The sequence below is a fragment of the Tupaia chinensis genome, unplaced genomic scaffold, assembly GCF_000334495.1.
Source record: "Tupaia chinensis unplaced genomic scaffold, TupChi_1.0 Scaffold138390_1, whole genome shotgun sequence".
NCBI lineage: Eukaryota > Metazoa > Chordata > Mammalia > Scandentia > Tupaiidae > Tupaia > Tupaia belangeri.
Genome location: NW_006198287.1, coordinates 916705 through 931013, shown reverse-complemented (window position 1 = coordinate 931013; position 14309 = coordinate 916705). Strand labels below are relative to the sequence as shown.

At 49.2% G+C, this 14309-nt stretch overlaps 1 protein-coding gene across 2 annotated transcripts in view; it reads right to left on the bottom strand.

Annotated features, from left to right (window-relative positions):
- Nucleotides 1-5057: 5057 nt before the first annotated feature.
- Nucleotides 5058-14309, bottom strand: part of MSRA (methionine sulfoxide reductase A) — a 434018-nt gene continuing 424766 nt past the window's right edge. For both annotated transcript variants that reach the window (XM_027765448.1, XM_027765449.1), the window contains one exon: nt 5058-5785. In XM_027765448.1, the coding sequence (XP_027621249.1) occupies nt 5621-5785 (165 nt within the window). In that variant the 3' untranslated portion in view covers nt 5058-5620. The remainder of the gene's footprint in view (nt 5786-14309) is intronic.

The window sequence follows — 14309 nt, the reverse complement described above, 5'->3', positions numbered from 1 at the left end:
AATTATCAAGGAGCTGAGGAACCTCTATCCAGTACCACTCCTTTTGCTTCCTTCCACCTCCAAGAGCCAATGAGCAGCTATGTAGTGCTGGGAAGGAAGGTGACCCATAGAGATGTATGATGATGCAGACTATGTGCAAGGTTGGTACAATATGTTTATTCCAAGATGCCCTTTTTTGTCCCTAAAATTTTAAACATTTCCATTGGTGATTAGGTTATAGGCTCATTGAAAGCATTCTGAGTTCTAAGTGAGACACTGGGTCACCAAGATTGTGTCTTCCCTGATGTCACCAATGGACAAGGGCAGAAGTCTAGAAATCCCACAGAAGCTGATGGAGCGAGCAACTGTTGGTAAGAGGCAGATGGACCTGGGTCCAGCTTCAGTGGCATAGATGGTAGGGTGCCACTGCACGATGTTGAATCCATGTGGAAAGCCTGGGTTCAGATCCTGGGTCGACAGGGGTATGCTGGATGCATGTGGGATCCACCTTAACTTTCACACCACCAGCTGGCTGTTGCTTTTTGTTTGTTTTCTTTATTAAAGTTTCATTCTTTCTTTCCTGAGAGAGAGAAAAATGAGACAGGTACCCTTGACAGGCTCTCACCACACCACGACCCTCCCTCCAGTCTTCTAGCCAGCCAGGACCACAGGCACACAGATGAGCATCCAGCATACCCTTGTCGACCCAGGATCTGAGCCCAGGCTTTCCACGTGGATTCAGCATCGTGCAGTGGCACCCTACCATCTATGTCACTGAAGCTGGACCCAGGTCCATCTGCCTCTTACCAACAGTTGCTCACTCCATCAGCTTCTGTGGGATTTCTAGACTTCGACAAAGCATTTCTCCCATTTCCAGATCATTACATTATGGCTAACATAATGCATGCTGTTAGGTGAGCTTACCACAAGTTAAAGCATTATGTCCAAAGCATTAGTGAGCAATTCTGTGACTATCTGGAAAGCCAAGTCTGACTGGCTAGCAGGGACTTCCTGGAATCCTTCATGTAGTGAAATCTGACAGTGTATCTGGACTGAGCAGGAAAAAGCACAACAACCCACAGCAATTTCTGCTAGAGGTTGGAGGGAGGGGGGGTCATGGGGTGGCAGGAGAATGACAAGTCATGCCAATTATAATTGATGATCTAAGACCTTGAGCGAGTGACAGGTCTCTCTAAATGAACTGCTCAGTTCAATATTTTGCATAATGACTTTCAAGAAGACATGGAGGACATGCTAAGAAACTCAGGCATGACACAACACTGGAAGAGGAAAACAATTTCATTTGCCAAACAGGGGGACAAAATTGGGATGTCCAACAATTCCCACCCCTGCACCACTGAGGTTTACCAATATTTAAAATCCCTTCCAAAATTATGGCATATATTACTTTTTGCTAACTTGGAAGTGGAGAAGTATGGGAGACTAGCCAGCAGATTTGGGGACTAAAATGGGGATTCTGTCAGTAGGTATATTTATTCTAACTATGTTTCAATAGATTCTATTATTAGGTGTAGTAAGGTCAACAGAGCAGGAGATAAATGGCATACAAGATACCTTGTTGGGACCAGCAGGTATAGTGGTGGTTAAGGCACTGGACTCCCACATTGCTGACCAAAGTTTGAATCCCAGACCTGGTGGCTTAAAAATCACACTGTGTGTGTGCATATGCCCACAATCCCAGGAGGAAAGTAGAACAGAAAGTATTGTAGTGTGGCCATCCACCTGGGAAGGGTATGTGTGTGTGATTTCTCACTTTCCCTCTGACTCTCTGCTGCATGCACCCTATGGTGAAAACTAAAAAAAAGACAGCTTGTTACCTACATGTCCTAAGAGAAGGGACTTATCACCACACGTGGAGACACACACTGGGAAGCACTGGGGTCAGCCAAGAGCAGAGGGGAAGGGACATTGTGGTAAGAGCTAGCACTGTGGTTAGTCTTTTTTGTTTGTTTGTTTGCTTAGTTTTTCAATGCCAGAGGACTTGTGTGCACACATTAGAGAGAAGAAAAGAGGGAGAAAAGCAGCATTCAGTGGGGCTTGGTCACGTTCCAAGGCTTCTTCCTCCAATTCACCCTGTCAGGATCCTGGCACGTGTGCACGTACCAGCAGGTATTTTAAGCCCTCAGGGCCAGGACTCGATTCCCAGTTGCCCACGTGCTTAACTGCTGGGTTTATGGGGCCAGCCCTGCTGTGGTTTTTGCAGGGAGGAATGGGCAAGGCAGGGAGAGCAGACTCAGGTTTAGCTAGTGTGGATAGTGTCAGCGGGCTGTGGGCATGGGCTGTCTCTAGCTGTTGAGTCTGGCTCTGGGGTGATTAAGAAGAGAGATAGTGGCCAGGAATGTGAAAGCCCAATAAAAGAGGTGGGTGGTGGTGTGAACTATAGGCTGACTGGTTTGCATTAGAGAAAGTGCATCCCCAGGAGGAGGACTCCTCCCAGGAAGTAAATGTGAAGAAGGCTCAGCCTTACTGCGGAGCTGTCTATAACAAGTATATATCTGGCACAGGCAGGTAGGCTGGGTTTACAGAAGCCAGAAACATGGTTGAGCCAGCAGATGGCATGGTGGTTAAGGCACTGGAGTCCCACATAGCCACCAGCTGTTCGAGTCCTGGATCTGGCAGCTTGCTTTCTCACTAGTCCCCCACCTCTGCCCCCTGTCCAGGGCCTGGTTTTTCTCTGGTGGGTGCATATGCCCTATAGCAAAATTAATAGTAATAATAATAAATAAAAGTAAGTAAAATAATTCTTACAAGAAAAGAGACATGGTGAACATGCTATGCATCTGGTTATAGGGAAATAACTTCAGGCTTGTTATTCAGAGTAATAGACCTGCTCTGAGTCTCACTGGGAACAAGACCCCATCTGTTGTTTCTTTGTTAATTGTCAAAGGGTATATGCACTCGCCAGAGAGAGATGGGAGAAGAGAGGGTGAAACACTCGCAGTGGGGCGTGGTCATGCCACACCCCTTCTCCACCATTTCTCTATGTTACTGGCACCTGGGACATGCACATATATAAACCTGGCATGTTTTTCAACCACCAGGACCAGGATTTGAACAATGATCGACAGTGTGGGATCCTGCTCCTTTAACCACTAGGTGACAGGGCCTTCCCCCTCATCTGTCTTTATAAACCTCCCCTCACCCAACTGCCCGGGACCTTGGTGGTATTCCAAATTTCCGAGGATTCGCATCAGCCTAGAGCTGGAAGGCCTGACTTGTTTCCATTTTCCCAGTGCAGAGTCACGTTGGTAAAGACCCAGTTCCTTCTGTAGAAGAGGCCAAGATTTGAGGACTGCACTTCTGGAAATATTGCAAGGACCTCGTCTCCTTGTCGTTTTCTATTTTGTTCTGACCTGAATGTAGAAGCTGGTCTAAGCTGTCCCAGACTCATGGTGGAACTTGTGCTCATGCTCATTCACGTGCCCCCCTCAGACTGTCTCTTCTATTCCTTCGCTCCTCCGTTACTGACCTCTGGGTGCTGAAACAACCCAGCATTCAATGCTCAGACACTTCTCTCTCTATATATATATATTCCCCAGCAAAGGATCTCAGCTGGTTCCATGGCCACAGACATCATCTGTATGGTGGTGAATCTTTTATTATTTTAAAAATTTTACTGGACAGTGTTTGCACTTACAGGAGAGAGAGAAAGAAGAGAGAGAGGAGAGAAAACATCCCCCATAGCAATGTTCATGCCACAATTATTTCTCCATCTCCCCCTCATGAAGGCTGCCATGTGGAATCCAGCTGCCTTAACCACCAAGGCACCATTTATTTATTTATTTTAGTTTTTGGACTCATGTACTCACCAGAGTCAGAGAAACAGAGAAAGGGAGAGTGAGAAATCAACCAATCAACCCCCTGGGGGAATGGCCATGACACAATCCTTTCTCCTTCTCCTATCAGGATTTTGGGTACACATGTACACATGCGTGGTATAAGTTTCAAGCTACTGGGTGCGTCCAGCACTCAAACCATGATTGGCCATGTCAGAGTCCAGCACCTTAACCATCATGCCACATGCTGGCCCCATGCTGGTGATTTTTACATTTTTCCTTCTCAGATCCTTCCCACGCTTGAGACCCATACAAACTGACATCTCCAGTAGGTGTGTGAAAAGCACTTCAAATTGTGCCGCCGAATCTGAATGACTCATTAATTCATCTCCACCCCACAACTCTCCCTCACAAGTAGATACCACCTCCATTAATCCATTTGCTCAGGTGAAAAGTAATGAGAGCGAAAACAAGTGTTTGAAACTCTACAGTGGGTGACCAATTCAACAGAAGAAATGGAAAACCCATTACCACATCTTTAGAAGGTTCTAAATGATTTGGTTTTCTACGGTCTCTCTCTCTCTCTCTCTCTCTCTCTCTCTCTCGATACCCTTCTCCACGCACTACTGTCTCTACTGGCTTTCTGCCTCTCAAATTCCTGCCATTTAAACTTCCTGGTCCTTCTTTTTGGGAAGCTTTTCCTTCAAGCAACAAAGTGAGAAGGCTGACAATGCCAGATGGATCTTCTCCCACTTATGTATTCTTGATACGCCGCTCCTTCCGATCAGAGCATCATTTAGGTCACTCAGTTCTCAGGTTTCACCACCCCACGGAGGCCTTCCCTGCCCATCCGAGCTCAAACAGGCCTGAACACAACTCCACAGAGCCCTTATCTTCTCCTACTCATCAGCTTCATCTCTTTCATCAGGACCTCACGTCAGCTTCCTTTCTTTACAGGGTTATTGCATATGTCCCCAATTCCTTGTCTTAAATATAAGAATTCTTCAGGGCAGGACTGAAGGAATCTGCTTCCTCTAACTAGAATAGTCCCTGATCTGACAGATGTGACAGGAACCTGGAAAACAACGATTATCACTAAAGTTTCAAGGAACTAGAGGTGTGCATAATTGCCCAAAACTTCAATCATAATAGTTCCTATTTGAGGGAAAATGACTATAAGGCTTTTAGCCCTCCAAACTCTTCTAGAGCTCTTAAATTGATCTTATCGCACTTAGAAATATCGTACCCAAACAACCAAAAGGCAGACGAGACATCAGGCAGTTTGTGTTATTGGACTGCAGATTTTATTAGAACCAGGGTTTCCCACAGCTGTAAGCAAAGCATTAAAACACAACAGGCTAAGTCGCATCTTCGTTCTCTGCCCAGAGGAGGCTGAGAAGGGAGAGAAAACCCTCACTCCTGTCTCTGTTTGGTAAAGCTTTTCAGTGAGTGATTCATTGAGGCTATAAATGTTTGCACAATGTAAGGCACTGGAGGGCAGGTGGGGTACAGAGAAGGATTTCCACGTCTCCTGTATCCTGTCCAACCATCTCCCAGCCTTATCCCTTAGCTTCTACGGCCAGCACCCAGAGTCCAAGAAGGGTGAACACAGCATATCCATTATCTTCATTCAGACCCCAGATGATCCAGAAAATTCCACAATTCTATTCTTATTATAACTTATTAGATGACGAATTACATTGTATCAATTTTATACTGCCTGTAAATCATACCTCCATAATCCCAATTTTTATAAAGCCACCTGATGTGATTCACAAAAGCATTACCCAATTGGTTGAAAGCACTTTTGCTGGAACCTCAAGGGCCTGCCACACAGGGATGAATTATTTTTTAATACCAAGTGGACAGGAAATGCCGGTGCCCCCGAGGCCACAGTAGCCGTCAGGGTTCTTGCTCAGGTACTGCTGGTGGTAGTCTTCCGCATAGTAGAAAGTCTGTCCCTCCCGGATGTCGGTGGTGATAGGCCCGAAGCTATGCTCTGAAAGAACCTGTGGAGAGAGGGAGAGAGAGAGGTGCTCTTAGGACCCAGGGCTGGACGGAGACCCTCTGAGAGGACTGGGGACAGATACGTGGCTTGGGGGCCTTTGGGGACTGGGCTCTGCCAAGTCCCAGCTGAGAGACTCTGGGCAGGTACTTTACTAGTGAGTGCTGCCTCATTGACTGGGGATTGAACTTGGGTTTAAAGCAGGTTTCTTGAGTCTGCTTTAAATGCACATGAAATCTGGCAGGCTAAACACAAGGAGAAGCTATTATTTGCAAGGCACAGCTGTGAGGATGACACTGCCCCAGGTGCATGCTGGGAGCCCTGGTTTGGACCCTGTGGATCCGTTTGAAACTGGCCCCAAAACCCTTCCTGTGAAACAGCAGGTAAGGGGCTCCCCCCTGGCTGGCCATGAGGGAGACTAAGTGACCCCGCAGGACTCAGGCAGGGCTGCAGTAGGACGAAAGGAAGGAGGGTGCAGTAAGAGTGAGGGAGGGCGCACGAAGAGTCAGGGAAGGCTGCAGATACTCCCATCCCTTGTGCCCACACACAGGACGCCTCCCCACTCTCAGGCTGGTTCTAGGGAGCAGGGACTCTGCTAAGACTCCCTGGCCAGCAGGGGCTCCTTTAAGGCCTGTGTTGTGAACTCCAGGCCAGGGCGCCTGAGGGTCAGGTCAGCAGAGGACTTGGCGTGAGGACTTATGTCAGCTCGTCACTGCCCTCTGTGACCTAGTTTAAGTTTGGTGGCATCTGCTGCCTGGGAAAGAAACACGTAAACACGGTCGGGGGAGGAGCGCAGAGCTATTTGGGGCGGGTTAAGAAATAGACATTGATCCCGGTGGATTTGAGCTCGTTTCTTTTCCCTTTTGGATTTCAGCTGTGCCCTAATTCTTTCTGTTGCCGACTGAGCATTAGGACGGAGGACAAACTCAACCCCCGTTTTCATGGACTCTGTTGGGCACAGAGCTACAGAGCAGAGTCTTTTTTTCTTCTTTTTTTGAGAAATTTTTGCTATAGGGTGTGTGCACTCGCCAGAGAGAGAGAAAGTGAGAAATTCCCCCTGCTGAGGATGGCCATGCTGAAATCTCTTCTCCTCCATTCATTCCCCTCTCTGAATTTTGGGCATGCGCACACACACTCTCCTGATGTGAGGTTGAAGCCAATGGGTCCGGAACTTGAACCGTGGTTAGCCATGTGGGAGTCCAGCCACATAAGGGTTATGCCATCTGCTGGTCCTGAGACCATCTTTCATGAGGGTATTGACCAGACTCTGTTGCTTGGCCTCTGTGAGATGAAGTCGTCAAATCCGCCAAGCACCGTGAACCTGATACTAATGCCCAACATGCTTCGATGCTTCAGGTTTTCTGACAATGTTCACCCCCTCCTGAATCTCCGTTCAGTGCTCTGAGCCAGAAGGAGGCAGACTGACTACCCTCAAGCCAAGCAGGCCCAGAACAGAAAGGAACGGGGTCCTCGCCAAGGAGGGAACGGCTCAGAAGTCGCCAGTTTTCATGCAGGGGTTAGAAGTGAGACTGGGGAGCCATTCTAATGTCAGTTTTGACAATTTTTTGTAAACTAGCAATTATTGAGGGCTTACCATATGCCACACTCCGTGCAAAGATTTCGCACGTGTTAATTTTAGCCTCACAACAGCCCTGGGAGGGAAATTCTATTATTATCACCCACGTTTACAAGTGTGTGTCAGATCTTGTGCCTCGATCCCTGACATTCTCAGCGCGCCCTGGTACTGCAGGCGGAAAGCTGGCGACTGCATTGCCCAGGGCCTATCGCCAGCGCCCCACTTCTGATCCCACCGATGAGAGATGCACGTGAAATCTGGCAGGCTAAATACAAGGAGAAGCAATTATTTGCAAGGCACAGCTGTGAGGATGACACAGGTATGTGTAGGAAACAGACTTGAGACTCTGCCAGCCCCTCCTGGCCATTCTCCTGAGAGCTGTTCACTCCCATGACGTAGGCAATTCAAGTCACCAGCAATGTTCTGGCAATTTCTGTAACTTCACTTGTTTGCTTGTTTCTTTGTTTTGCCATAGGGTGTGGCATTCGTCACAGAGAGGAAAAGTGAGAAATCACCCCTGGGGGATGGCCATGCTGCAATCCCTTCTCCTCCATTTTCCTCCTGGGCTTTTGAGCATGCACGCACACCCCTAGCATGATTTTTAAGCCACCAGGTCCTGGACTCAGACCACAGTCAGCTTGTTAGAGTCCAGTGCCTTAACCACCATGCCAACTGCTGCCCCGATTTCTATAACTTCTTGGTACCCTGAAATCCAGCAGTGCTTTTCCCTGACCTCTCAGTAGCCCTTCTCACAGTTCTGTCAACACCGAACTCCCTTTGTAAAATCCATCCAACTTGAAATGCCTCAAGCACTTCTGTGTCTGTGACTGAATCCCAGCTAACCCAGCATTTGGTACCAGAACTATCTTTAGGACACAGAACCTCCATGAGAACTCTGGGCTTGGCTAACTGGCATGGTTAGAATTAGAGTTAGGAAAGACCTCCCTGCAGGGGAATGGGCTGGTGCATCCGCAAGGCTGGCACGTAAGAGTACCACTCACAATTGTGGGGGATGAAATGCTGACAGAAGGCAGGCTCTGGGACCCCTGGTGGCGGTGGGAATGGAGTATTCCAGTGAGGATGGTTAAGTTGCCATGAAGGCTGCAGATTTATAACGTAAATGGAGTCTGCACCCATACTGGTCTAAGGCCAGCCTTGCACACACACATCTGACCACTCTCTGTACTCACTCACACCACCAGATGCTAGTGAGAGACACACACCCCCGTCTGTCTACATGAGTTTGCCATGTTCTGAGATGAACCCTGTTTTGACTCCAACATTTCCCTGCTGTGGCCAAAGGACCAGAGGCTGCTTGTTTTCAAAGTCCTCCATGCCTTCCCATCCCTTTCACCTTCAAGCCAGGCTCATATCCCAAGCCTGCCTATGTCTCTGCTCATGGCCACATCCATGCTCTGTCCTTCCTGAGGGTGGACAGAACCGTGGCCTCACACACTGCCTGCTCTGACTCCTCTCCCTCACAACAGTGGCCTTCCTGGGGGCCACTGTCACCAGAAGCTTCTCTAAACAAGCCATGGAGGGCAGGGTCCCCACAGAGAGGCAGATGCCAATGAGCACAATCACTGTCCTTCCCTTGGGACCTCCCTCCAAGCCAGGGAACACCCCAGACCCAGCACCTCTCTTTGGGAGCAGAGAAAAGACAGGTTTGACAGTGGGGGCCCAGGCAGTACCCACTCTTTGCCACAAGATGGCAGACGCTTCTCTAATAAAAACCATGGGTAGACCAGCCACAGCATGATGGACCGTATGTAAGCTGCCTCCTGCACCGGCCATTAAACTGAGACCTCCTGGGTAGGTCTTGTCAGGTGGCAGACAAGGCTGCAGCCACAGGGCCTGCGGGTGATGTGGTGCCCTCGCAGGCTGAGCTGTCGTCGCTGGGGGATGACAGGACAAAAACTGCGAAAGAGACCGGTGTAAGAGAAGAGGAAGCAGGAAAACAGGGAGTCCATACAGGTTGCGACAGTTCCTCCTCGTTCCACAGCCCAGGCCCTCTGCTCCCTCGCTTGCCAGCCACTCTCCTCAGATGCCTCATGGGATGGCCAGTGATGCCCCTTGGCCATTCTATTAATTCAGGTCTGGTCTCCATACGGTCAGTTCTGCAGCTGTCCTTTTCACTGCTCTTTCACCCCACCCCTTCCACCGGGTGTGCCCCCTCTGCATTCTTGGCATGAGCTAAGGGGTTTAAATAAAACATGATTCCTTCCTCTGGGAACTTGCGACTTGGTGGTCTTCAAAGTGGGAAGCTGGGCCTGATTACCGCCCTTGTCCTGGGGGATTACATGCAGACAACCCCACCTCCCTATGGCATGGACAGGCAACCTCTCTCCCGCCCCGCAGTGGGACATGCCAGCCCCTTCTGGCTGGTTCCTCTCCACCTCCTCATCCTCATCTCACTGGAGATTCTTCTCTCCTGTCTTCCGTTCCTCTCTGAGCACCACTGTTTATTTCTTGAGCATCCCATTCCATTGCACATGACCTCCTTGGAATATCCTTTCCTCTCTTCCCTGTCCTCGCATGAACTTCTGCTCATATCTCAGGACCCAGATCAAAGGTCGCCTCCTGGGTTAAGACCATTCCCGAGTCTCTTGGGCAGAAGTTACTGCAGCTTCTAACCTTGCACGGCGTTGCAATAGCTGGCAGCACTTCCGGCACTGCACTATAATGGTCCTTTGCTTCTCTATGCCCAGTCTGCCGTGCTGGCCTGTCTTGTTTCTCTGCCTCGTCGCACTTCAAGTACATGAAAGGAATGAATGAGTGAAAAAGTGAACTACTGATTCTTGGGGATCCCTTGGAGAGTCTCTTGATCTTTGGGATTTCTACCTGTGTCCCTGTTGCTGCCCAAGCCAAAGCCCCTCCTTTGAGGCCTGAGAAGGAACAGTGACAGGGAGCTTGGTGGTCATTTTCCTTGTCATAGAAGCCCTGGCCAATTCTGTGGGTGGCTTCACCTTTCAGACCATAGCATTGTGACAGCTGTGTCCCAAAGGAGGACCAGTTACCCTCCATGGAAGAATGGCCTCAGCATCACGTACAGCTCCCGAAAACCCCCACTTGCTTCTCTGGGAGTGAGCAGGGTGATGGAGGAGCTGGAGAGCAGGAGGAGGTGGGAGATGAAGACTGCTCTCTGGATTACAGATGCTAATCTGGGGCCCTCGAAGTCCACCAACCAGCTTGCCCCATGGCCAAGCTGTGCAGGTGCTGGTGGGGTGGACCATGGTTTCCGGAGCCCACTCGCTGCAACAGTACTATGTTCCAGGTGTCCTAATTGGGGATGGCAGAGGGGTCCTACGTGCCCCGTTACTGCCCACGGCTCAGGTAGCCATGCTTGTGAGTCACCTACTTTTCCTTAATGAACTGGAGCAGATGGAAGGCTCAGGAACCCAAGGGGGAGGGAGGGAGGGAGGGGTGTCAGGAGGCTAGTGACAGGGACCACACATACATGCAGCCCAGGGGGAGGGACCTGTGCTGATGATGGATCACTCGTGACTAGACAGGATGCACCGTGTCACCCAGAGTTGTCTGCTGTCTTATAAAAGGAGGCTGGTGGCCAGCAGGATAAGAATGGCGGGTAAGAGTGAGCAGCTGCAACCAGCACTCTGGCCTTGAGACCAAGATGTCCTTGGGAATGAATCTTTGGGACCCTCAGGCTCACAGGGCTCCTGCATCCAGCACCAGGCTGAGGCCACCTCAGGAGACTGACTGTGTGCTCCCCCTCAGGCCCTGTAAAACCACTTTCTTTTTTTATTACTCCAAAGAAACCATCTCATACTTGATGTTTGTGGCTTTTTTTGGGGGGGTGGGGTTAGGTCTTGATTATTTAGAAGAATGTAAGTGGGTCTCACTAACACACTTCAGAGAAACATATGGTTTGGGAAGTTCCTTAAAGACCACCAAGTAGAAATGATCAGTTGTCCTTTTTCATGGACCCTCGCTCTTCTTTCACATGGCCCTAGAAGCCTCCTTTGCCTTCTTTCTCTTACACTTTCTCCTTGGAAGCCACTTTCTACGTGTAAAATGGGCATGGAGTCTAGCTCACTGTGCTGTTAGAAGAATCCAAGGTAAGGTACAGAAAGCGCACAGCACTCGTGCTGGTGTATTTAACTTCTAGGATATTTTAAGAGTATTATCTCTCTCCGGGAACCAGCAGATGGCCTAGAGGTTACATGGCTGGACTCCACGTGGTTGACCGGTTTGAGTCCCAGACAGAAACCTCACACAGGGCATGTGTACCCACATGCCCAAGATCCTGAGAGGAGAATGGAGGAGAAGGGATTGAGGCATGGCCATCCCCCCTAGGGAGTGATTTCTCACTTTCTGTCTGTCTCTCTGGCGAGCACAGTCTCTCTCCCCCCCCAAAAAAGTATTATCTCTCTGTCCTGAAATCCCCAGGCTGGAACGAAGCTAGCCCTCTTGCCTTGCCCTCCCTAAGAAGGCCCCCAGTTCCACACACCCCTTCCTACAGCTGAGACGGATCTCTATGGGGAAGAGGAAGAGGTGAGTGTCTGTGCTCACCCCAGGCTTCATCCACCTCAGGCCTCCGGCAGGAATCCCCAACCCTAGCCTCTGTGACCCTGCAGACACTCCGGGAAGTGACTCCATATCTGCTCTGCCAGCACCGGGGCCCCAGCTGCCCTCCAAGGGCTACCGGCAGGAAGCCTTTCTTTAAATAAAATGAATAAGCACGCAATCGCTCTGCTTACTGCAGCCTGCGAACAAGCCAGTTATTAAAGTCTCCGAGATCTCCAAGTGCCCCAGTACACTCGGCATGGCCCGTGGAAATGACACTCTGGCGCGACCCCGAGAAAGCACAGCTCCGAGGCTCTGGCAGCGCAGGCTTCAGGAGCATCCGTAGGCAGCAGTGGGGGCTGTTTCCAGACCCAGAGGCCTGTGCTGAGCACAAGCCGCTGTGCTGGTCCTGAACTCAGGCTCCCAAAGGGCTCCGTGCTCTCTTTCATGCGAGCCTCCCACTGACCGGAACGTGGGGTGTTATTCTTATTTTCCCACTGAGGATGACTGGAGCCCCAAACAAGAGGCTTGCTCTGTAGTCGGCAGCAGAGCTGAGGCCGGAAGCCCTGGCTGGTTTCCACATGTGCTCAGTGAAGGACACTAGGGATTATCTACATTCGCATCACACTCTCTTCCCACCTTCCTCACATCCTCAGGACTCAAAATAGGTGGTGCTTACTTCACAGGTCATCTCATTGGATTGTAGTGTTTTGGTTTGTTTTTTGTTTACTTACTTATTAAGTTTATTTCTTCCATGAGTAATAGAGACAGAGAGACAGCACCCCAGTAGGGTCTTGACACCACCACCCACCATCAGGCTTCAGCCAGTCCTGGATCGTGGGCAGGTGTGTGCCCAGTGCACTCAGGGATGTCTCCAGATCTGAACACATAACCCTCCCATTGAGATTGCCTTGCAGAGAATCACATTTTACCACTGTGCCACTGTCTGGCCCCTGAGTGAGTAAGTTTATTCATGTCTTCACTTGCTTATGGAAAGAGAGAGGGAGAGAGACAGAATCTTGCCTTTAGTGTTAGTGGTGGGTCTAGAACAAAGATCCAGGTCTGTCTAACTCTGGATTCCATGCTCCTTCCCACGCTGTGGAGTAAGTTCCCAAGGGCTGAGTCCACCCTGTCCTGCAGCATGAGGGGTATGGGATATAACCCCCAAGAACCTCATTTTGGAATTCTGCAGAGCAGGGCACGGAGGGAGTAGGATGGAATTAGCTGTAGACACTAACATGTGTGCATGTGTATACACACACGTAGGACAGGAGGGGCATGCAAATGACACTTACACATGAGTGTGCATCGTGTGTGTGGGTCCAAGTGCTTTTATATACACTGTGGCAAATATTCAATCTGTAGTACCTTAGACTGATTGACTCATAGCCTTCTTTCACTTTTTAAAACATGTATTATTATTATTATTATTATTATTATTATTTTAGACGTTCTTGCCTTAGGGTGCATGCACTCTCCAGAGAGAGAGAGAGAGACAGAGACAGTGGGATGGAAAGCAAGAAATCACCCCCCAGGGGGATGACTATGCCACAATCCCTTCTTCTCCATTCTCTTTCTGGGATCTTGGGCACTAATGCACACACACCCAGCGTGAGTTGTAAGCCACCAGGTCCAGGACTTGAACCACGTTCAACCATGTGGGAATCCAACTACGTAACTCCTATGCCATCTGCTGGCCCCAGAACATGTCTTATTAAAAAGAAAACACTTGAACACATGACAGTGGTTCTTAACACCTTTGGGAGTCATGGATTCCTTTGAAAAGCTAGTGAATGCTATGGACACTCTTCCCATATAAACTTCCAATCAAATATTTCCTTATGATGTCAAAAGATTCTATGAGTCCAACCATGGCCCTATATTCTGAGCCTTTAGACAGTGCCACCAAGTCCAAAGTCGTCATGACAGCTGCCCATCCCCCAGCAGTCACCAGTCCCAGCGTTCCGGAAACATGCAGGCATAGCCAATCTGCAAGGAGCATGTTCAAGACAGATGACCCTAATTTTGATCACAGTTTGAAGGCCCTTGCAGCAAGGAGAGGCGGCTGAGATTGCTAGAGGGAAAGTCATCAGGAAAGAAGGTACCTGCAGGTCAAACCTCATCAGACTTATATTTTTGAAAGCCTCATTAAGACTGATCTAAGAAAAACCCCATCTCTTCCACCCATCAAAAGAATTTAGCTTGAAGTGTTGGAGTTTTATGTAATTATTTGTAAAATGTTTATGCGCATTTTATTTTATGATCACTTTTAATATTTTAATGCTACAACAGAAATTCAGTTTACGTTACTGAGCCCATAGGAATTTGAGGTTTGACTTCTAGGATCTTGGCCTGATACTGTCTACTGACAGCCAAGCATGCCTCCTGCAAGAGGAAAAGTCTTGGGGCAGGAAAGAGGAGTGGATTC